The 25,266-nt window shown below is 39.5% G+C and overlaps 1 protein-coding gene and 1 non-coding gene across 3 annotated transcripts in view; one reads left to right on the forward strand and one right to left on the reverse strand.

Annotated features, from left to right (window-relative positions):
* syn2b (synapsin IIb) overlaps positions 1-25,266 on the reverse strand; it is an 84,730-nt gene that overhangs the window by 46,717 nt on the left and 12,747 nt on the right. For both annotated transcript variants that reach the window (XR_001634117.1, XM_016484598.1), the window contains exon 2: positions 2,240-2,297. Coding sequence is in view for 1 of the 2 variants with exons in the window: in XM_016484598.1 (XP_016340084.1) it covers positions 2,240-2,297 (58 nt within the window). In the remaining variant the exon portion in view is untranslated. The remainder of the gene's footprint in view (positions 1-2,239; positions 2,298-25,266) is intronic.
* Positions 9,554-9,625, forward strand: trnae-cuc (transfer RNA glutamic acid (anticodon CUC)). The gene has a single exon. It is a non-coding gene; the product is annotated as a tRNA-Glu (tRNA).

Consider the following 25,266-nt stretch of genomic DNA (forward strand, 5'->3'; position numbering starts at 1 on the left):
TATCTCACTATAAAGACTACCTTCCTTCTGGTGATATCTTCTCTAAAGAGAGTTGGGGATCTGCAGGCCCTCTCAGAGGCCCCTTCTTATCTTGACTTTGCGCCCGAGATGGCCAAAGTATTTCTCTACCCACGAGTGGGGTATGTACCTAAAGTTCCCTCTGTTACACCACAGCCTATCGTGCTACAGGCCTTTTGTCCTCCTCCCTTCAGGGAGCCCAACCAGCAGAAGCTTAACTGTATGTGTCCAGTGCGAGCACTGGACATGTACATCCACAGAGCTGCCCTGTGGAGAAGGGCGGACCAACTGTTTGTTTGCTATGGTCCCCCTAAGAGGGGTCTTCCTGCTACGAAGCAGACCCTCAGTCGGTGGATAGTTGATGCCATTACTATTGCCTTACGAGTCCTCTGATCTCTCCTGTCTGGTGGGGTGGGCATACTTGTTCCCTTAGCGTTTTGATGCAGCTCGAGTTCCTGAAGGGGAACGTCTCCAGGTTACGCATGTAACCATGGTTCCCAGAAGGGAACGAGACACTGCGTCTCAGGTCATACTTCCGGCATCCCTGCAAGCGCTTGCTTCATTCCTAGAAGCTGACGCCGGTTCCACCGCACGTGCTTTTATAGCTTCCTGGTCATTACGTCAACCGCCCGTGATGTCTCGCCCATCTATTGGACTGATTACACATGTGATTCAGAGTGTGGTCACACTAAAGGCATTCCCTTAGCGTTTCGACGCAGCGTCTCATTCCCTTCAGGGAACCATGGTTACATGCGTAACCTGGAGACGTTTTCATCATTATTTCATTAAAATGTAATAACTGTGCATAAATTTAATAGCTACATTTCCACTGATTTATCTGACAGCATCATTTGCTGAGGTGTCGACAGCATTTATCTGAAAATCATCAGGATTTTCATCATAGAAAATCATCCATATCTCCAATGTCATTGCCCATTGCATAATCAAAGTGTCATATGGTTATGACACCACTGACATTTGGCATCATTGACACCTAAACTTGCACAACCTGTGCTATTTTTGAATTTGAATTATTCATTTACCTCTAACGGTTGTAGAAAAGGTGGAGAGTGTTTTCTGCAAAGTAAACTAGTGATATATCCTCAGTTTAACTCTATTTTCTATAGTAAATGAATGTAACACCACCTTGTTTAGCTAATTATGTGTATTGCATGCAATCACATTAGTCATTTTAATTAAAGCTTGTGATTTTTAAAAACAATAAGCACCAGTAGGTGTGAATCGTGTCCCTTTATTCTCATTGTGGGCTTGTTAACATTCATCTATTATGCAATGCGAGCAGTAAAACATGAGGTTTATATGCAGACATAATAAACGTGGCTGTGGGAAGCTGTCTCTTATTTTATATGCTTAATTACTGCAGGATGGTCATTCATTGGTAATAAAATATCCAGTTATATTGTTGAAGACTTTCTTAGTCACAATGGTTTGGACTGCAAGTAAATGAACTCCAACCACAGATCTATCATCTACATGTTCTTGATCAATGGCCAATTCCTACTATTACTCTTTGCTTTTTCTCTGGGTAAAGGACATCCAGCAAATCACAAGTGTTGGCACAATTCAGATCAATAGCATTGGCTTCAATTAGCAACGTGCGGTCTGGAATTTCAACGATGCAATAAAATGACAAGGGAGTATATTTATTTTGTAACTAAAGGCTACTGGAAATGATTGCACTGCTATAAAGACGATGGACCAGTCAGTGCAGTCATTGAAACATAAAATAACATAAAAGGTTTCTACTGTAACAGTGTTGCTCAGCCACAGGACCCCCATAAATATGTGATTCAAAATCCAGACTAATTGAGTCTCAAATATTTTGTTGGAAAATATGTTTTGACAGTTGCTTGGTTTATATTTCTGCTGTTTTGCACTGAGTAGCACAATCGCGGTGAAATCTCATTGCTCCAAAATCCCACTTCACATGGCTGTATTTTACACATCATATCCATTCTGATTGATTCAATTGTGTGGCATCACACAGAATTTTGCGTCTATAGTGAGGACAAATAAATTACTGGAAATGTACTGCATCACGCCTATAAAGAATGCAGCAAGCACTATAATTTAATAATTAATAGAGACTTGTTTGTGGGTGTTAGCAAATCGGTTGAAAACCACCAACTCAATATTTCAATGATTTGTGTGATCAAACTGAGAATAATGTCCAGGTCTAAAGCTATAATAGATGCTTTACCTGCTCAACTTTGACATCATAATCTCCTTGGACCTTCTTCCCAAGGAAAATCTTTGCCCTGAAAGACAAAAGAAAGAAAAAAATGTTATTCATGAATCATTTCATGCATGCTTCTAGTGTTGTTCAATCAGTTTATGCAAAAACAATTCAACATCATTTACAACCCTGCTGTTATAATGACTGGAAAAACAATAAAATAAACAAACTGCGTAATTGCAGAGCTGGTGGCTGAGAAATGATAGCAATGCAAACAGCTGCTGTTTTGATGCAGCGTTCCAATCATTCGATTTTGCACTCCTTTTTGATAAGTGTGTACATTTCTGCATCTCGTTCATCTCTCTTTCACTCTCTCGAGCTTGTGTTTGGGTGTTATATGAGCAGTCACAGAGAAAGCAATTTGACAGCTCACTTTGAGCACACAACAGTGTAAAACAACCCTATAAAGATGAGAAGCAACTGCAAAACAGAGCAGAGAAAACAGATAAAAGAAGGAAAGATGGGTGATATGGAGGAATCCGTCTCTTTAACCCTCTTTATTACTGTGCTGAAAAAGCAATTCAGGGGCTCACCCTCAGCATGTCTTTCTGAACACTGTCTTTGTTTTTGCATAACTTTCAAGCACATAACGCAATATTGTCAGTTAATGTGAAGCAGTAACATGCTGACTCAATCTCAGTGTAAAATGTTCCCATGCTGCGGCTCAGAGGAGATGTTTGCACTGAAGCTGCGTCCATTGCATTGCTGGATGCAGAGCAGAAACAATGATCGATTATGCAATGCTGCCATCTAAAGGAAATCATTTGTGCATTGAGGATGCAAAGAAAGTAGTTCAGTGTCCAGTGCCAGTGAAGCCTGCTGATAGCACTATTCGATTGATTTTAATTTAGGCAGCACTGAAGGCAAACCCCCTCTCATCATGTCTCATAGAACAGAAGCAGTTTGGACCGGATTAGAAACAACCCCATAGTGCAAAACCATCAGTGATGAGATTTCCATAGTGTAATGACTGTGTAAATGACAGAGAAGCTGCACTATGCTCTGTGTTGATACCGTCTGGAAGACAAAAATAATGGTGAGTGATGCCAGTTTCTCTTTATGTCACACACAGTCCAGCATTGCTTAGTTTCCAAATCTATGAAAACGAGTACTCTTTGCTAAGGCATGTATCACTATTTCTGTTGCTCTCGCCTGCTGGATGATTCACCCACCCAGAACCAGTGGATTATCGCAGACCCGCGGGGTGTTACGGAGCAATATTAGGAATATTTCCTGAGAAAGCCAACATACTGAAATGCTATTTAAACTTCTTCTTCTGAGACTAGAATTTCTGACTGTATCTCCTCCTAGGGCTTTAATGCTACAAGCCCCAAATTCGGCAGAGACCTGGGCCCCGATGTGTAGTTTTATGCAATATCTTTTCAGACTGATCAGACTTCTAGTTTTCGCATAATTAATAATCTAATATCTAAAATTTCCCATAGACTTACATTGTCTGAGCAAAAATGCCCCCAGAGGACAATTGCAGAGCCGCAGGATAAGAAATCTTTCAACTCACCTCATTCCCTTTCATTTTCAGTTAAATTTACAATTAAATGCATACATTTCATTCATACTTACAAGCTAAACTAACATATCTGATCATTACCAGGTCAGGCCAGAACTCCTGAACAGCACTGTAGAAACTACACATAATGCACTAAAATCCATTCAGAGCACCTTAGCAACCATAAAGCGTACCCGGGTAACCAATCATAACAACCTAGTAACCAAATAGCAGAGCGAAGAACATAGCAACAGCCACCCACATCACTCCATCATCATCGTGGACGCGAGTTCTGCGCAGACAAGCAGCACTCAGGATTAGGCATGAGCTTTTTTGTATGTCAGCAAGTAAATAAATAAATAAGATAGCAGCTGTCTGTTATAGAACAGACCGACTGCAGGCAAACACTTGTCATGAAATGTTGTCATGAAATGCAAGAGAATTCCCAGACCTGCAAGGAAGAAAGGTGTAAGGCCACCTGCGTAATGAACAAGAGTGCTACACTACCAGAGAAAATGAACACAAGCAAATATATGCTCTTAAAAATAAGCGTGTTTTCACAGCAGTGCCATAGAAGAACCATTCTGAGTGAACAGTAAACAAAATAAACTTTTTTTTTCTTAGTGTGAAGAACTAAAAAATGGAAATGTTACATGGATATTAAAGGTTCTTCGTGGAGTGTTTTTGTGTACACTGCTAAAGGACAGTCTTACCATGTATGACCACTCTCATAGCGAGTGTAAAATCACGACACACACGCAGCAGTGCTGCACTAATCAAAGCAGCAAGCGGTTGCCATCAGGGCAGGAGCTCATACATATGATGCTGTTCAGGGCCAGTGAACCTTCACAGCTGCCGCTTCAGCGATCTCAGTCTTCAGAAACTACAGGGAGTCTGGCTACATTCACTACAGTGCTCAGTGCTCCGTTAGCTTTAGACCGCTACACACAAAAAGACACCAAACGCAAGTTTACTTAGAGCAACATGAGAATGAAAGGGCTTTAGGTTTCCTTTCTTATTGTCAGCTCACTGTGAGCTCACTACAACAACAACTTACTTAACCCTGGTTCATTTGACCAGTTATTAATATTTCATGTTTATTTTTATTTTTATAATGATTACCTTTGCTCAAGAACTCTAATTAAACTGGTGCATTTGTGCAACAGACCTGATTGATTCCTCAAATCATGTCTTGTTAAGGAAAGGTGTGCTGTTACTTTAAGTGATCAGTGTTATGATTTGCACCAGGCACACATTTTTTGGACTCTAATGACTTATAGTGTGAACCAAAATACAAAAATACACAGTGTTGCATTAATTCATTAAGTATAATTAAATAACATGAGACTTATTACATAAACCTAAAAATCAACAACTGAATATTTAAAGGTTTGTGTGATCAAAATGAGAATAACAACTATGTCTAAAGCTATAATAAATGCTTTACCTGCTTTTATAATACTTTGGATTTTCAACTGGCACACAAAAAACACACAAATACATCCTCATGAGTACACTTTGAGTCCATCTAAATCAACTATTAAAGCTTCTCCTGTGCAGAAAGTGTTCTTGTACTGTAGTATCACAAAATGAAGAGGAGCCAGTGAGCAGTAAAACGGTCTGGCAGCAGTTATTAATCATTGAGGTTAACCCTGCCATTGCTCCTGACGCGGCTGTTTGATGGTGCGCTCAAGGAGTCCTGCTGAACATTTGGCAGTTAAGTCATTATTTTTTTCTGCAGGCTGGCAGCCTTTTCAGGAAAACTGAAAGAAAAAATGGAAAGAGAAGGTTGTCGGTTTTTCTTTCTGGTCCATTGCCAGTTCAGCAGAAGCTGACAGCTCTTTGCTAAAACTGAAGATCTCAGCTCATTGCCATACTGGAATATTCTGGATTATTCTTTCCAGAGAGCCGGTGATTAAAGAGCGCAGTCGAGCAGAACAAGCGTGCTATGAACACACGTGGATAATCTTTTACAGATTGACAGTAAGAGGAACTTGTAGGTCACCAGTCGAATAACTCTTCTGATTATAGTGTTGTGAAGATTGACGATGATGCAGTCTGAGGTCAAGGCTCAGAAATTAATGGAAGCTGCTGAGAGTAAAATGGTTTGGAAAGTTAAAAAAATAAAAAAATTAAATAAATACATAAATCTGAGAGTAAAAACTTTTTTTTTTTTTTTTGAAGGAGAATTATTCAGGAGAATTGGTTTTAATGTATTTGATTTGATTGATACAAGGGTGACACATAAAGCCTCTATACACAGCTGGAGCAATATATTGACCAAGCAACATTCAGGAGCAGAACTAACCGTTTTAAAACTACATTTGTGCACATGATAGCAAAAAATAGTAAAAAGTGATTTTACATTGAAACCCTGCATTAATAAAGACAGCATCAAGCTTGTTTCAAGCTGCAGGACGTCCCTTAGCAAAAAGGGCACATTTCCCCACCCAGTTTTCACCCTCTGAAAAGAGAAAGTGGCTTGATGGCCTCCTCCGCGTCACTGCAGCTTACCAACAGCAGATAAAAGAGGGATACTAATAAGCATCGACTCCTTTGATCCTGCCATTTGATAGAGGCAGCTGCCATCATTTCTGTGTGCGAATGAGAAGAGGAAGCGTCCCAGTGAGCCAGTGAATCTCATCTGTGCTCTGGATGAAGCGGCAGTATTACTGATGCTCATGAGCCACATCGTTATGGCTATTAAACTATTCTGAGGAGTCAAAAACACACACACACACACACACACACATACACTCACTCACTCACACACACACACACACACACACACACACACACACACACACACACACACACAACCAGTGAGCCTATAATAACACAGTATGTACATATTGCATCTGGTTGTCAGTTCACCTTTTAGTACGTAATCCTGTTCTGTACACAGACAGATCAGTAATTTACAGGAGTGACATCCACGTTCTGTGAATTATATTTCTTCATCTTCAATGATTCATTCTGTCATCATTTACTCACTCTCAAGAAGTTTCGAACATGTATGATTTCTGTCTTCTGTTATTTTGAATAATGTAACCAAACCAGACATTGACTTACATGCTATGGAAAAAAAAATGACTACGGAAGTCAATGACAAGCAGCAACTCTTTGTTTCCATCAGAGCAGCAGCTTCAAGAGGTTTCAATCTCAAGAAAAATATCTTCTTCTGTATTCAACAGAAGAAACTCATACAGGTTTTGAAGAACTTATTGATGACAGAATTTTCATTTATTCCGCATTCACCAAAATTCTATGCAGTGTCAGTGAGTACGGAACCCAACTGAACAACTAGTTAACGACATCAGAGATGTGTCTCTCTTTTGTGTCTCTCTCAAGGAAAGAGGTGTGAGACTCATTGGTGTTGGCAGATCTTGTTGAACAACAGCAAACAAGAAAAAGTCCATAATAAATCTAAATAAATCTGAATGCTTTATATTGAAAATAAGATATTTACTGTATACACTGCAACCCGCAACTGCCACTTTAATTACCCTTATGAAATTTAACCATGGTTTTATTACAGTAAAAGTGTATTAACCGTGTATTATGGCATATTGATCACAATTGTATAACCACATTTTTTCTGCAAATACTATGGTTAGTGTAGCAAAACCATGGTTAATTTGTTGTTACCATGGTTTAACTATAGTATTATTATTATTTATTTATTTTTGGTAGTAAAACCACACCAGCTACCAAAAATATGTGGCTGATACATAACTGCAACGTAACCTGATAACCAATCTTACGTTGTGGCAGATGGAAAAGTGAAATTCCTGTTTTCGTTGCCACAGCGTAACTTTGTGTCATTGTCAGGTAACTGCGACGTCATAGTAATGTCGTGGATCAGATAGTTGTGCGTTGATAATCAGTTGCTAATTTTTATTTTTTAAATGTATTTTTCTATGGATGGCCATGCAGTAGCTAAACTAATTTATGTCCTCTTTTGCCCAAACTAATTTAAAGTCTACTTCAACAGAAGTGAATGAGGAATTCAGACTCATTCATTATTTTCATTTATTAAAAAAATACCAACATGAACAACTACAACAAAAACACTAGGCATTAATATAAATATTAACTAATTGTATTAAAGGAAATGCAGCAAACGATATGACCAAACTTTTGTCGTGACAAGGTAACATTGTGACAACCGTAAAAGTGAAATTCCTGTATTTGTTGCCACAACGTAACTTTGTGACCATGTCAGTCAGTAACTGTGATGAGGCAAATACTATCAAAAATAGCAACATTTACAATATAAACAAGTAATATTAAACATATTTACATGCATTCAAGTTCGTTACTGAGTATCATAATAATAAACAGATATGCGTTATCAAGCGTACTTGCTAGAGGACAGATGATTATCCAAATAATCACAGATAAATATTAACAAAAGGACTTCTAGTAGACTGTGGGTAATATTACTTAACAGAATGAACAAACAGACTGACAGTCAGTCAAAAACAATTATCATTAAAGCCTTAAAACCCCAATAAAATATAAATATTATTATTATCATATTGTATATAAATACACTCAGATAATGAGATGCTGGTATGCATGATGTGTAACATTCATTAGCACTCGGGCAGAATGGCGAACAGACGCTGAGCACGAATAAGACTCTCGCAGGTCTGATAATTGGAGTCTGTGCTGTAGAAACTCTTCACTGTTAAATGGTTCACCTTTAAAGGCACTGTCCCTGTCCCTGTCGTTATAAATTCAGCAGATGTTAGAGACAGGAAGTGCGTGGTGTGCCCTTGTTCTCAAAAGTGAGCCCAGAATCTCTCAATGGAAGATACGAATGCTTGCTGGCAGGTCATACTGCAGACATAGTGGCTGTCAGCGGCATTGATTGACTTTTTAAGGGCACTGATTAGACTGCACTTCAGCTGCTCTGAGCAACTTCATACTCTACATTGATTGAAATGAATAAAACATAAAAACACAGAACTAATGGAGTAGCTTTAACAGAACTGAAGGGCTGGCTTCGCATTGGTGTGTTGTTTCAGAACAATACTCATTAAAAAAAGAAAGCGGTCGCAGTGGAGACATTATTTGCAAGTGCTACTATTACTATTGCTTATGCATTTGTACAAACCAGCTCTCATTAGATTCCAGAAGTAATGTTGTTTTGCTACGGACATGAATGTTTTCATGCCCACTTATTCTAAGCGTTTTTAGGCTTGTTGTTTGGGCTTGGCTCAGATCAAGTTAAAGAGTTCCCTTGTGAAAATGAACCATCCCAGCTAACACACAACGTTCCAGTTATGTAACTGGTGTTATTTCATGACTTACTAACTGACAACAGAGGACGTTGCATGCTCGTAATTTCATTACCATCAAATTACCAACTTACATCGTCGTCAGTATGAACTCTTATAGTGATAAGATAACCAAGAATGGCCCAGTTATGTAATATTTTCATACTTTTTTGGTAATTTCATGACTTATTGGCAACGTAACTGCAATGTCATGGGCCTGAAATTTCATTACCATTATATTACCACCTCACAGCGTCACCTGCACGGCCTCCTACGGTCATAATATAACCAAGAACGTTCCAGTTACTGTATTCATAATACTTTAGTAATTTCATGACTTATTGGCAACGTAACTGCAACGTCATTCATTCCCATCAAATTACACATTCTTTTCATATGTTCTGATGACCAAAATTTGCTATTCAGTGGAAAATGTAAATTTTAATCAGTTTTTTTATTTTAATCAGTCAAAAAGTATTTAGCCCTTCCCTGGTGGTCTAGTGGTTAGGATTCGGCGCTCTCACCACCGCAGCCCGGGTTCGATTCCCGGTCAGGGAATGCTCTTTGGGGGAGTCATGGCCTAATGGTTAGAGAGTCGGACTCGTAACCCAAAGGTTCAAGTCTCGTACCAGCAGGGATTGTAGGTGGGGGGAGTGAATGTACAGCGTTCTCTTCCACCTTCAATACCACGACTGAGGTGCCCTTGAGCAAGGCACCGAACCCCCAACTGCTCCCCGGGTGCCGCAGCATAAATGGCTGCCCACTGCTCCGGGTGTGTGTTCACGGTGTGTGTGTGTTCACTGCTGTGTGTGTGCACTTAGTAGACTTAGTGTACAATATAGATTCTCTCAGTTGTAGCAAACAAGTTCAACAACTATGTGAGATTGGTTAAAGACACGCAAATCTTGATGCTTTGGCTTCTTTTGATACAATCTTCCATGCTGGAAAACAATATATGAACAAACTGGCACTTTTTTTTGTCTGAAATGTAAGTTAGGTAATAAATAATTGACAACGACCCACTGATTAAATTAAAATTAATGCATAGCGTAAAGTATTATTGCTTTACATCTCACAATGTTTCAATAATTAAGTGGTTCGGTTGTTACCAAGTATATTGAACTACCAAAATCAGCTTTTTACATTTAAATGTACTGATAACCACCATAATAATGCCAGTGGTCAAATAGAAAGCCACATGATGAATCAGAGCTCATCCTAAGCAGCCTGTTCATGGAACACCATCAGGTAAATAACAAAATAACAGAAAATGCAACACAAAACAAGGTTTTCTGAGGACAAGGATTTTTAATTTCTCTAAAATTTGCACATTTCTCCCACAGCTTTATTGCTTAATGAAGATTTTGCTCAGAAACAGCCGAAGCCATTGTTGCTAGCTAACCAAGCAGCATCTCTGCGAATAGCACCGTAATTAGTTTGGTTAATTACTGATTATGTCCAGAAGTTGATCGAACAGCCTCTTAAATGGCCAGGACTTTGAAACACATGGTGAATAGATGAAACAGCGATGCACATGACTGACTGCGCTTGAAATTGGCTGTATCTGCTGCTGCACACCGAAAGCTCCAGTTAGACACTCAATTAAAGCCTAAATGCATTTGGTTTGATGTTTATAATCATGTTTCTTGCTTATTGGCATTGTGCATTTTTGTCATCTGTGCTTCCTCACAGGAGCCACTGCACAATGCTCTGTCTGGTCAGAGGATGATCAATCGGCCATTAAGTAAATGGGATCACCAGGGCCAAAGCTGCTACACAAGCCTTTAATGTGCATTGTAGGCACATTATTTCCTTAGGAATTAATTAGATGATGTATCTGTTTCCAGCTGATGTTGAAATCCATTATTGTGAGGTGATCTTCTGAAGTCCTGAAGCTGCTTATTTATATTAACATACCAATATTGAATGTGATAGGCTGACATTGCACTGACAAAGTAATCAGCCAACCATAGCAAAAGACCGTGTCTCTATTTAGCAGCGTTACAGATCTGTATCTGTCCCTCATGTGAGAAGTAGTGCAGGAGTGAACATGACTGATTACACCATGAAACAAAGTTTTGTTCCGCTTTTATTTTTAATGTTTCTTTATGAATGTGAAAATCACATTACTTTTTGTGCATCATTAACAGTGCTCATGAAAACTAAAAAGATATGTTGACAACTTATACAAGCATGGTGCATGCATAATACTGAGCTAACAACACCAGTTTAACATTAACAGTTACCAAAAGTCGGTCGATCAGAAGTGTACGTGGGATGATTTTTTCTATTATGACTAGTCCCACAATGTTCTGGAATGTTCTAGACTTATTAAGCACTAGAATATTACAGAATGTTACAGAAACTTCTAGAATGTTCCCATCCTTGCAAAGCCAAATATCTTTAAAAACATGCAAAATTAGTACAAAAACTAATCTGTTCTAAACCAATGCTTCATAACTAATGATACAAGTTCTAAAGCTTTTACCCAACCTAAATATTTACCAAAAAGATTTTGATGCTATGTGAAAATAAATATCACAATAATAACTAGGACCACAGAATTGCAGAAGAACCATAAAAATGTAAGTGAAACAAATGTCTGTTACTTTGTGTTATAATGGGCTCTTTTGTCACTTGTCGCGCCGCTCACGTCAGGTGTAGACACAATGATAGACAGCGTTACTTGAGAAATAAAAATTGTGGTTTATACATTATTCAGAATTCACATTTTTGTACTGTTAGCACTGTCTTCATTGTCTCCTTAGAGGAAACCTATTGAAAGATATTAGATGATTTATCTTCATTCAGTTGCTTATGTAATCTTAGTTCTGTAGAAAGTTTATTTTTCTGCTCCTGGGATGTATCTCTAATGCTCAGAAGTGCGAGTCTGCCAATATAAAACAGCTTCAGACATCTTATACCCGTGGGCATCTGATCTGATGTGATCTGAGAGCTGCATGGCATAAAGTGGGAATGAACTGAAATCCATGACATTCCCGAAGGTGTCCTAGTCGATTGCTGGAGATCAGTCAGGATGGCTTCTAGCAGGTGTCTCTAGGTCTCTGATGAAGTGAGGTGTTCCCGTGGCTACTGTTTCCATGGTGATTTCTCAATAGCTGGTCTAGATGATGGCCACCCATCAAATGTGGAGGCTATATGGTGCATCTTACAGAGGCTATATGTGTCTTTCAGTGGTGTTTTTATATTTGCTACGACATTACCCTCTGAAATCTTGACAAATCACAGAGAAAATTCAAATGGCATTTTCCTGCCATTAACAATTGTGTATGTGTTCAGGGTTGACAGAAATGTTAAAAGCTAATGCATTTCCTGATTGCAAGTAAATGAGCCCCAAATGAATAACACAGTGTGCAATAATACAGTCTAAGACCATTTTGATTATATTTTTTGGCTGTGTGTGAGATTTAATGCTTATTACGCAGCTACTTACCAAATACGACTACGACAGTTTATATCTTGCCTTTGTAGACTGTAGCGTCTGGACCAATCAGACACACAATGTTTTTTTTAGTTATATTTAACAAATACTCTGTAACACCCCTCAGTTAACAAGCCATATGAGGGTCTATGGACCCTTCCCCCAAAATGCATCTAACACCTCAGAAAGGCAGAACAGGCCTCTGGTTCCATGGCAAATAATGCTGATATCACTGGTTTTATTGCCAAAATGGAATGCGGGCAGAGAAACACACAATTCATTTACCCTTAGGAAAGACACACAATGCCCATAAAAATGGACTCTTCTCTAATTAATTCATAGAAAAACCTTTCTGTTAATGAACACACATCTCCTCAGGCCATTGTGTATACCATTACTGTGCTTGTATATTGTCTTTTGAATTGTATACTGTTTTGTGTGTGTGTTATGATAGAGCACTAGTTAATATAGCCCCACCGATACCATGTTTGGTCTCTTTGAATTTGCCTTCTGATGATCTAAATGAGCGTTTATATTATATGTGGGTCAGTACTTCCAAACTCCCGCTTGGAATTTCAGCCTTTCTCATTGGACAAGCCCATCCTGAGAGACGTGAATCTTCTCGGACCTTAAAAGGCTCATGCACAGTTGCGTCCATGATCTTGTTGTTTTTCTTCTGCTGGGTCTTCTGCTAGAGCCTTCTGGTTGCAGCCTGTGTGGAGAGCCTGAGCCGGTGCGGGCGTGCCCGGTGGGCTCCAACACATGGTCAGTCAGTCTGCGGTTCTGTTAGATTCTGAGAAGATGAGGATGTGAACTAGCACCCCTCTCTAAGGACCTATATATAAGTATGTATATACAGTGCTGCTTGAAAGTTTATGAACGCTTTAGAATTGTCTATATTTCTGCATAAATATTACTCAAAAGATCATCAGGTTTTCACCCAAGTCCTGAAAGTTCACAAAGAGAACCAAATCAAACAAACGAGATGAAAATATATACTTTGTCATTTATTTATTCAGGAGACTTATGTAATACTACATATCTGTGAGTGGCAAAAGTATGTGAATCTCTAGGATTAGCAGTTAATTTGGAGGTGAAATTAGAGTCCATCTGTTCAGAGGTGTTTATAATTAATGGGGTGACTATCAGGTGTCAGGGTCTGCCCTATTTTATTTAAAAAACAGGGATCTATCAAAGTCTGATCATGTTTGTGGAAGTGAATCATGGTGTCATGAATCCGGTCTATAAACTTTCTGTAACCTCCGTACACTCGTTCCAGGCCAAGGCAATGCAAGTATCGTAAATTTAACTAAACGAAACAGAGGTTTAGTATAAGCTGTAGACCCCGTTCTAAAACAGCGCTGATGGTTTCACTCAGGTGGTTAACTGACTCTTTTCAGCTTCATTCTCTGGTTTTCCTGATGGTTTCATCCATCAAGTCTCATTTGCCCTTTTCCCTGTATGAGTGATTGTTTGTTTGTTTGTTTGTTAGACTAGTTTGTGTTAGTGCTTAGTTAATAAAACTCTTGTGCACAAATTCCATGAGTTTCTGATTCTGCCTTGCAAATGAATGTCTCTTTACGATTTTGATCCTTGCTACATGCTCTAATGCATTAATACTGTATGAAAGTATTTTCTGTGGACACGAAAATATCCTTTCCTAGAGTTGATATCAAAGTCTGATCATGTTTGTGGAAGTGAATCATGGTGTCATGAATCCGGTCTATAAACTTTCTGTAACGAGGCAACAGGGACGAGAGACGTGCGGATCCATTTGCAAAGCTTTTATTCAAAGGCGTGGTCAGAAACAGGCGAGGGCCAGACAATGGCAACAGGTATATTGAGGGCAAGACACAAGAATAGTCCAGTAAACGGGCGTGGTCGATCTCCGGCGAACAATGTCCAAACAGGGTAATCAAAAGGGATAATCCAAACACAGGCGAGGGCCTTTGGGGAAAATGGAGCACAACAGATGCCATAATTCAACAAAATGGTGTTATTGAATTGGTTTCCCTAAAATATCAGTTATAATAATACGGACAGACAGATAGCTCATTGACAGAAATTAGGCTGACAGGAAGATCGTAATCAGTCATATAATTTGAAATAGAACAGACAGATGGCTCATTCTCAGGCTTATTGGTCGAAACTGGACACACAGATAGCTCAGGATTAAACTCATTGACTGTAAATGGACAGACAGACTGTTCACTATTAGATGGATTAACAGCAACTGAACTGGTAGATATTTCGGTGACTGAAACTGGACAGGCAGAAAGTTCATTTACGGCTTTAGTAGCCACGACAGGCAGGATTGAGAGTTCCAGAATGGCCCTTGCAGCCGCAACAGAACAGTCAGGATGTTCAGAGACAGCATCCTTGGCTGTGACAGACAAGGCTGAGAGTTCAGAAACAGCTTCTTCGACTGGGTTGAGACAAGGCAATAGTTCGCAAACGGCCTCCTTGGCCAGTTCAGGATGAGACAATAGTTCGTAAACGGCCTCCATAGCCGTGACAGGACGGACAGAGAGTTCACAGACGGCCTCCACAACCGTGACGGGACAGGCTGAGAGTTCGCAGATGGCCTCCATAGCTGTGACTGTACAGGACGAGGATCCGCAGATGACCTCCATAGTCGTGACAGGACAGGAAGAGAGTTCATAGGCGGCCTCCTTGGCCGGAACAGAACAAGCAGAGAGTTCACAGATGGCCTCCATAGCCATTACAGGACAGGCAGCGAATTCACAGACAGCCTCCATAGCCGTTACAGGACTGGCAGAGAGTTGCTGCTCCAGCCTGGTGATCTTCTAACCCGCTCTGGTGGTCTTCTGTTCCGCCTTCTCTGCCCTGGTGGGCTTCTGTCCCATCTGCTCCGCCCTGGTGGGTTCCTGCTCCGTCTGCTCCACCGTGGAGGTCTTCTGCTCCGCCCTGGTGGGCTTCTGTCCCGTCTGCTCTGCCCTGGTGGGTTCCTGCTCTGTCTGCTCCGCCGTTTAGGTCTTCTGCTCCGCCCTGGTGGGCTTCTGTCCTGTCTGCTCTGCCCTGGTGGGCTTCTGTCCAGTCTGCTCCGTCGTGGTGGTCTTCTGCTCTGTCTGCTCCGGCCTGGGGGTCTTCTGCTCCTCCGTGGTGGTCTTCTGCTCCGTCTGCTCCGGCCTGGTGGTCTCCTGTCCTGCTCTGGTGGTCTTTTGCTCTGCCATGGGGATCTTTGGACCCGTCTGCTCAGCTGTGGTGGTCCTCATCTTCAGCTGCTCTGCCGGCTCCGCCCTGGTTCTCTGCTCCGCCCTGGCTTCCTGCTTCGCCGGTTCGGCCTTGGTGCTCTGACCTCGTTACACATGGCACGAACAATTGAGATCTCTAAGGACCTCAGAAAAAGAGTTGTTGTTGCTCATCAGGATAGAAAAGGCTACAAAACCATCTCTAAAGATCTCTACAGATTGTGTACAAATGGAGGAAATTCAAGACTATTGTTACCCTCCACAGGTGTGGTTGAAAAAACAAAGATCACTCCAAAAGCAAGACGTGTAATAGTCTGTGAGGTTGCAAAGGAATCCAGGGTAACTTCTAAGCAGATAAAGGCCTTTCTCACATTGGCTAATGTTAATGTTCATGAGTCCACCATCAGGAGAACACTAAACAACCATGGTGTCCATGGCAGAGTTTCAAGGAGAAAGCCACTGCTCTCCAAAAAGAACAATGCTGCCTGTCTGCAGTTTGCTAAAGATCATGTGGACAAGCAAGAGGAATACTGGAGAAATGTTTTGTGGATGGATGAGACCAAAATAGAACATTTTGGTTTAAATGAGAAGCGTTATGTTTGGAGAAAGAAAACACTGCTTTCCAGCATAAGAACCTCATCCCATCTGTGAAACATGGTGGTGCTAGTATCATGGTTTGGGCCTGTTTTTCTGCATCTGGTCCAGGACGGCTTGCCATCATTGATGGAACAATGAATTCTGAATTTTACCAGCAAATTCTGAAGGAAAATATCAGGACATCTGTCCGAGAACCTTTCTCTCAAGAGAAAGTGGGCCATGCAGCAAGACAACGACCTCAAGCACACAAGTCATTCTACCAAAGAATGGTTAAAGAAGAACAAAGTTAATGTTTTGGAATGACTGAGTCAAAGTCTGGACCTTAATCCAATTGAAATGTTGTGAAAGGACCTGAAGCAAGTTCATAGGAGGAAACCCATAACATCACAGAGTTGAAGTGGTTCTGTACTGAGGAATGAGCTAAAACTAATACAAGATGTTGTGCAGGAGTCAGTGTTGGGGGTAACGCATTACAAGTGACGCAAGTTACGTATTCAGATTACTTTTTTTCAAGTAACTAGTAAAGTATGCGTTACTTTTTAATTTACAAGAGAATATCTGAGTTACTTTTTCAAATTAATAAATGACAAAGTATATTTTTTTGTCTCCTTTGTTTGATTGGTTTCTCTTGCTTTAAGAACTTGTGCGAAAATCTGATGTTTTGGCTCATATTTATGCAGAAATATAGAAAATTCTAAAGGGTTCACAAACAGCACTGTATTTGCAATTATTTTGCATAATTTTTACAGTTGTAATCAATATCTATAACATAAATATTAATTGTAATATGCTGCAATTTATTAATTCCAATCATAAACATATTTTCACATTGAATCCCAAAATCAGTGTAGAACCAATCCAAAAGAAGTACATTAAAATAATATAATCTTTGTATCAACGCAATATGTACAGATTAATCTGATAAATGCACGTGTTGCCATTTGTATGCTTGTTTTAGCTCTGGAATTGTCACAGAGAAATCATAGTTTGTAACGAGATTCCTCTCGGAGATGAATATTTTGGCATATTTTGATATCACAAGAAATTTGCTTCAACTTTTTATTGAAGAATCAATGCTGCGGAAATTTTTTTTGCACTGTATCTCTGACTGTGATGCTAGTTTATATCTTCACTTGGTCGCCTCGGGTATTTTTAATAGATAAAATGAAGCAATAGGGCTTCATATAGTTTTTTTTTATTTTTTATATCCCGAGTCCTAGTTTCTGCAAAAGAGACTGTGATCCAAAAAACTGGATAAAAAACAGCCAGCAATACCTTTTTCTCAGCACTGAATATAAGTGCTGAAACACATTGCTATTAGATGTACTAGTACCAAGAACATCCCTAGTGAGATCAAAACCTGCAGTCTTTATGTTGCATCATATTTGAGCTACAGCAACACAGACGCCTTCGATCAGCAGTACAGCGACCGGTTACCCCCAGCTATTTAATGACTGTCAGTTTGCACGCCCCTTAAATCATCCTGTCTCCAGACGAGGACCAGACTCATGACAAGCGTGGTGTGGTCGCAGGAGAGGCGTGACGATGGAAAACTGCTGCTGGCGCGACTGATGCTTAATGGGCCTTGTCAATGCAGCCATAAATCTGAATGTTTTGCTCAGTAGTTTCTATGCGTGCACCGCCATTCCTCCTGCTGTGTAACTTAAAGTCTGTTTCAGTCAATGACACAGGTGACCTGATCGCAACTCACTTGCCTCATTCCCCTACTGAAACCTTCCTAAAGTGGTTCAGCTGATCTCACATGTGCCCAAAACATAGTTAAAACGGACATTCACAAACAGCATTGGAAAACTAACGTGGTTGGAACTACAGCTCTCAACCCTTTGGTTAGAAGTTTCTTGTTACTAAGACATATGGACTTCAATAAATCATGCTCTTGGACACAATAAGCAAGCTAAAATGCAATACAATCTATATCTTCCATTCTATCTAAATATATATACATTTCAATATTTTAGCATGTCAACAATCAGCACATTTTTTTCATTGTACGGGAAATACCAAGCATGGCCAAGTTCTTTATGTTTGTATATTTTCTTAATAAAAACGCTCTAGTGTTAACCCTACCCAGTTAGTGTGGTCTAATATCCAAACCTGATGGCACTTAGAGATAGGCTGCAATGTGATATGCTTATTTTGGAGGGAAATTTGGCAAGAGTGACAGTGGAACCGTTCTGTTCTGTGCTATTTGAGGACGATGTTCTGTCTTTTTTTTTATTGCTGGCATGAGTCCCATGAGTTTTTGGGAAAATGTAATTGTGCTACGAGGTCTAAGAAAAGAGGACAGGAAGAAAGCTCAGGCACACTCTAATCAAATCACAGCTTATTGAAATCCTACAGAAAATCCAATTGTGGCGTCAGTGAGTATATCCATCCCATGTCTGTAACTGCGAAGCAGAGATATGAATTACATTAAGACTCCATCGATCCTGACTGTCCGAAGACTCTGACTGGCAGCTTTGATGCCAAAATACTCTTCAACATGATCATCATCATTACAGTCTATAAACACGGATTCGGTTTGCCTCTTGAGATGTATTTGGCCATCATCCATTTCTTTTTTACTGGTTAAACTGCCTCTGGTTGTATATGGACATACATTTTGAATTCATTGATCAGCAGTGATATGTGACGACCTGCAGTTGTATATCGCCGATGGTGCTTCAAGTTGGATCAATCTGGATCTCTTTCAGATCAACCCCTCAGCTTTTACTGTTGCAATCACCGACCTCCCACACAGTGACCATCTCTCTTTCTCTGATGAGCTGGTCTGCTTTTATAATTCTGAATTACGAAAGCTCCTGGACAATGTTGCACCTCTTAAAACTCGGACTGTATCTTTCACTAACTCTGTGCCCTGGTTTACTCCTGAACTCCGCCAGCTAAAAACTAGAGGGTGGCGTTTGGAACGCCTTTATAAACGAACTGGACTTATGGTACATAGAGAGATGTATAACGAACATATTCATCTTTATAAAGATGTTCTTTCTGCTGCCAAACATGAGATGTATTCACATTTAATTGAGTCTGGTGATTGTAATACTAAAGCTTTGTTCTCCACTGTAAATCATATACTGAAACCTCCTGACAGCCGTCTTGCACACCTGTACTGCTCTGCTCAATGTGATGAATTTATGTCTTCTTTCAGTAACAAAATAACTGCTATCCACCAACAGTTGGCCTCTCTGGCTAACCCATACTGTAATTCATTATAGAGTGTTTCAACTGATTCCCCTCTTATTCTTTTAACTTCTTTTACCCTGCCATCTGAATTAGAAATTTCTAATCTTATGTATAAATCTAAATCTTCCACATGCTTACTTGATCCCATACCAACTCACCTGGTAAAAGCCTGTCTTCCTTCTCTTTCTCCTCGTATAACTCATATTGTTCATACTTCCCTTAGCTCTGGCACTTTTCCATCATCTTTTAAAATAGCTGCTATAACCCCAATTCTTAAAAAACCTGGTGCAGACCCTAACAATTTAGATAACTTCCGTCCCATTTCTAATCTTCCTTTTATTTCAAAAATTCTTGAAAAAGCAGTTGCAGCACTGGTCCAAGCTCACCTTAGTAATAACAACTTATATGAGTGTTTTCAGTCAGGATTTCGTCCCAAGCATAGAACCAAAACTGCCTTGGTGAGAGTAACAAATGATCTGTTAATGGCTGCTGATGGTGGATCCTTATCTATTCTTGTTTTGCTTGATTTGAGTGCAGCTTTTGATAACATTTCACACAATATTTTGTTAAACCGTTTATCTGCTATTGGTATCTCTGGTATTCCTCTCGCCTGGTTTACTTCATACCTTTCCAATCGTACACAGTTCGTACAATTAAAAAGTTTTCATTCCTGTCCCTTTTCTGTTAGCTGTGGTGTCCCCCAAGGTTCTGTCCTAGGTCCTCTGTTGTTCCTAATTTATCTTCTCCCACTTGGTAGTATATTTTCTAAATTTGGTATTAAATTTCACTGTTACGCTCATGATACACAACTTTATGTATCTACTAAGCCTGATTCCATTCTTCCACCTATCTGCCTTATTAATTGTCTTCACGAAACAAAAACCTGGTTCTCCGCCAATTTTCTTAAACTTAATGGCAATAAGACTGAAGTACTCCTTGTAGGCACTAACTCTATTCTCTCTATGTCCTGTAGTTTTTCTTTATTCATTAATGGTTCCTCCGTTTCTCCTTCTCGCCAGGTTAAGAACTTGGGGGTCATCTTTGACAGCACTCTTTCATTTGAAGCTCACATTAATAGTATAACCCGGTCTTGTTACTTTCATCTCCGTAATATTGCTCGCCTTCGTTCATCTCTCACCCCACACAGTACTGCCATTCTTGTTCACTCACTTGTCACTTCTCGCATCGACTACTGTAATTCTCTTTTATTTGGTTTACCACACAAGCTTCTCCATAAACTCCAGTTGATTCAGAATTCAGCTGCTCGTATCATAACCCGGACTCCATCTATACAACACATTACTCCATCTCTTAAACAGCTTCATTGGCTTCCCATCAAATTTCGCATTGAATTTAAAATTCTTCTTCTCACATATAAAACTCTCCATAATCTTGCTCCAACTTACCTCTCAGATCTCATTCAGCCCTACACCCCTTCTTGGACCGTTCATTCTTCCTCACTGGGTCTTCTCCATACACCCATGGCTCATTTAACCACCATAGGTCATAGAGCCTTTAGCCGTGCTGCTCCTCGCCTTTGGAATTCACTCCCAGCTAACATCTTAGATTCATTATCCCAATTCAAAGCTAAACTCACTTATTCAGAATAGTTTATCCTACATGATTACTCGTACACTCAAATCTTTAATTAAGTTTTTTTTTTTTAACTGCTCCTTTTCTTTTTTATGGTTCATTGATATTGCTATTTATTGTTATTTATTGCTGTTTTATTTATTGCTCCTGATGTACGGTGACCTTGAGTGATTTGAAAGGCGCGTAAATAAAGTGTATTATTATTATTATTATTATTATAAATAAACAGGCCAGACGTTCTACTATTCCAAGACTTTAATGTGCAGACAACTGTAAGTAAGCTATTTATAGATTGACTCCCCTAAATAGTGTAAAGGCTATAGATTAAAAGCAAAGTTCTCTTAATTTACTCATCCTCGGGCCATCCAAGATGTAGGTGACTTTTTTTATTCAGTAGAACAATAAAGAAGATTTTTAGCTGAAATTGTGGTCCTTGGTGATTCATGAAATGCAAGTCAGCAGCTACTGTAACTTTGAGAGTCAAAAAAGCATATCAGGCAACACAAAACTAATCCCTGTGGTTCCTGACGATATATTGAGTTCTTATGAAGTGAAACGATCAGTCTGTGCAAGAAACTGAACATTATTTACACTATTATTACCTGTAATCCAGAGCCTCAGGCAAACAGGAAAGTCTCTGTGATTTGTTTCTGTGAACTGGTTCTTTTGGACAATTTGTTTCAAAAAATTGGTTCCAATAACCGATACATCTGTCTATTTATCCACCAAACCGCATCTACCAGCAAGACCTTAACAGACATCCAGAACAGCATCCTAGCAGCTACTCAGAGCAGCTTAGCAACTACCAAAAGCCTATGTCCATTCAAACTTCTGACATTTTCAGACAACATTCAGTAAGATTTATTACCTTCACACTAACATTAAAATGGTTTAACAATACAATTCCAGTCAAGGCAATGCAACAAAAAGTTTACCTTAAAGAACATTTCCTTTCTAATTATTTTACAGTTCCATTTGGTTGCATTAGTGACACAGAAATGATTCACTTCAGCTTTAAAAAAACAATCTCTAAATTCCTTTTAGAACCAATGGAATCCAATTTTTGATCCACAATACAGCATTCAGACTGATGGATTAATCACGTTTTAGCAGAATAGTGAGTCTCATTTAGCAGTCAGTATCTATTGTTTTGAATTGTTTTCTATTTGACTGTGCGAATGCGTTTTTGGCAGATAACACACATCTTTGCGATGGAATGAATGGGTTTGCCATGAGTCAGAAGTGTTTTGACCGGAATATCACTGAAGGGCATCAGAATGCATGCAGTGCTGCCCAATGACTTTCCAGTCCTCTGTAGGGCAATTTTTAGTCGGACATTGTCCCCAAATAATATTTGATGGCTGGCAGGCCAAAGACACAGTCTATTTAATACAGGCCCTGTGGAGCCGCTATAAAGCATGACAGCATGAGCTGGTATTATCTGCCTTTCATAATTCTGCTCTAATATAGTGCAAAACATAAGCTGGACTATTAGATCTCCCATCTGCACTCGACTGCATGGCAGAATGACTTTACACTTCACAAGCAGCTGAAGCAAATTATTAGCTCAATTTCATTACAGTGAACATATATATAAATATATAGTGGTAGATGCATATAGTAAAGTGTATATTGCAGTAATTACTAGTAAGAAATTTTACTGTGGATTCATTTACAAACAAGGCACAATTAAACACCGGATTTTCAGAAAGATTGAAACTAAAAGACGATGGTGTGTGTCTATATTGGATCCGACAGTAATGTCGCACCACACAAGTGAGAGTAAATGTTTTTATTACGTGATCACCATTGCTTTGTCTGTTATTACAGATCGCTTGATATGTAGTGAGTATTTATGTGTGTCACGATCTCGGTGGGGTCTGCTTAGGCTTTGTGGTCATGGAGCACATGGCCTTTTATTTTGACGGTTCGCCATGTGCTCTGCTGTCATGGTGTATACCCCGCCCCTCTTGTTATCCCTGTTAGCTAATTCTCCGTCCTCATCTGCACCCTGTTTTGTCCTCATTATCTTCCCTTTATCTTACCCTCGTGTTTGCTGTCTCGTGTCAGTCTGTAATGTGCTGTTCTGAAGCTCAGCTCGTCTCTGTGCATGTTGTGTTTTCTGACCCAGTCTTGTTTTGTTTATTTTTCTAGTCTAGTCGGTCTGGCGTTCCTGTTTTTGTCACCCTCCCCTTTTTACCCGGGAGTTTATCTCTGCTCACGCTCGGCACTGGTCGCCGTGATTTTGCCAAGTAAGACATGTTCCTGGATCAACATCTTTTGATGATCCTGGATCAACATTATTGTCCAAAAATATAGACTTAGCCCAATCCCTACCCCTAAACCTAACCCTACCCATAATTTATTGGGAAATGATAGCTGATTAACAAGGGTGTAGAAGCACCTAACCCTGATTGTAAGCCTAAAATAGATATTTCCAGAACAGTTAGCCCCAAATTCTGATTGGTTGATTGGAATGTTGTTCCAGGATCAACAAGGATGTTGATCCAGGAACATGCTGTACTTGGTGAAATCATGCTCACCCTTCAGCGGCGGCTTTCAATTGCCGGCTCACCGCCTCTCTTCTCTGCTGGCTCGGCAGAGGCTGGTCTGACCTCCGCACTGATCAAGCTTACTATTTGCTGGCGGATTTGCTATCCGGTTGATTTATTGATGGAGCATTTTCTGATATCACAGTTTTCAATAAACTTTTCTGACAATGTGTTTTACCCTAAATCACATCAGCGTCCATCTATGAAGGATGTAGGCTGTCAAACAAACACAGCTGTTAGCCAATCATAAGTGGTCTTGATATCATTATAAGTGGACCTCAGAGAACAGTACAAAATAATTAAAAAAAGGCAGTTTATGACCCCTTTAAGGATGTTTTGAAACCTTGATACAGTGTCTTTTTTATGATTCTTTGCTGAACAATTTGAAGAATAACATTTATTGAACATTTATTCATCATTTATTTGAAATAGATTTTTGTTTGAAATCGATTTAATGCATTGTTGTAGTATCAATTTCTTTAAACAAATAAATAAAATCCTAGTAATCCCAAACTTTTGAACTTTTGAAGTTGTAGTTATTGAAGAAGGAAAAAAATCAATACAATACAATAGACCTATACTCTGAGAAATATTCACTGGAGTTAAAAGTGTGACAATCAGCCCCGGTCTCCTCCAGATTGTTCTTCGATTCTGATACGTTTCACTGCTTGACTTTCTGAACAGTTTATTAGGCCTGTCACATTGAAATATTGAAGTTTGTCAAAGATTAATCTCTCTTTTCTCTTAGGATCAGTGATCTTCTTCGACTTCTTTCCAGTTCACTTCACATTCACACAGCCAGGATTTCCCCAAGCGCTGAAAAGACTTTGCATCAATGATGTGAGATTGCTTTACAAACATTATGTTTCACAATACCAATCCACTGTCTACAATTTTATTGTTTTTCATTTATTCTTTCTCTTTTTCTCTTTCTTGTTTCATCTCAGAATGAATCGTTTGCTAGTGTTGGATCATGAATGAGGTTACATCAGGAATGAAGAGTCAGGGAGTCTGGGATGGAGATGAAGAGTCTTTTATTAATGTCGCTTACTAGTCAAGTGTCAGATCAGAAGTGGCGAAAGTATGGCCCCAAACACAGAAATCACATATATCTCCCTCTCTGTCTGCCCGAGCATTGAACATGCATCCCATATCATCAGCTCAGCAGTCTGAGAGCAATGACAGCACACACCAAAATAAACAGAGCCAATAGAGCTCAACCTCTGGGCTGTGTGTTTTCTCTGTGAACTGATTTAGTGATAACATGTAAATCTTTCTAAACAGATGTACAGTTGTGGTCAAAATTTGGTCGTTTTTCCTTCTGGAGCATCAGTGAGTGTTTGTATCTTCTGTAATAGTTGTGTTTGAGCCCCTCAATAGTCCTCAGTGTGAAAAGATGGATCTCAAAATCATACAGTCACTACTGGAAAGGGTTCAAATGTGCAAAAGATGCTGGAAAACTGAAGAATTTGTGGGAGCTGAAGGATTTTTCTGAAGAACAGCGGACAGTTTTGCTGTTCAGAACAAACAAGGGACTCATCGACAACTATCACAAAACAAAAATAAATAAATAAATAAATAAATAAATAAAACAGCTGT

This window comes from Sinocyclocheilus anshuiensis, unplaced genomic scaffold, assembly GCF_001515605.1.
Source record: "Sinocyclocheilus anshuiensis isolate Anshui unplaced genomic scaffold, SAMN03320099.WGS_v1.1 scaffold1805, whole genome shotgun sequence".
NCBI classification, from domain to species: domain Eukaryota; kingdom Metazoa; phylum Chordata; class Actinopteri; order Cypriniformes; family Cyprinidae; genus Sinocyclocheilus; species Sinocyclocheilus anshuiensis.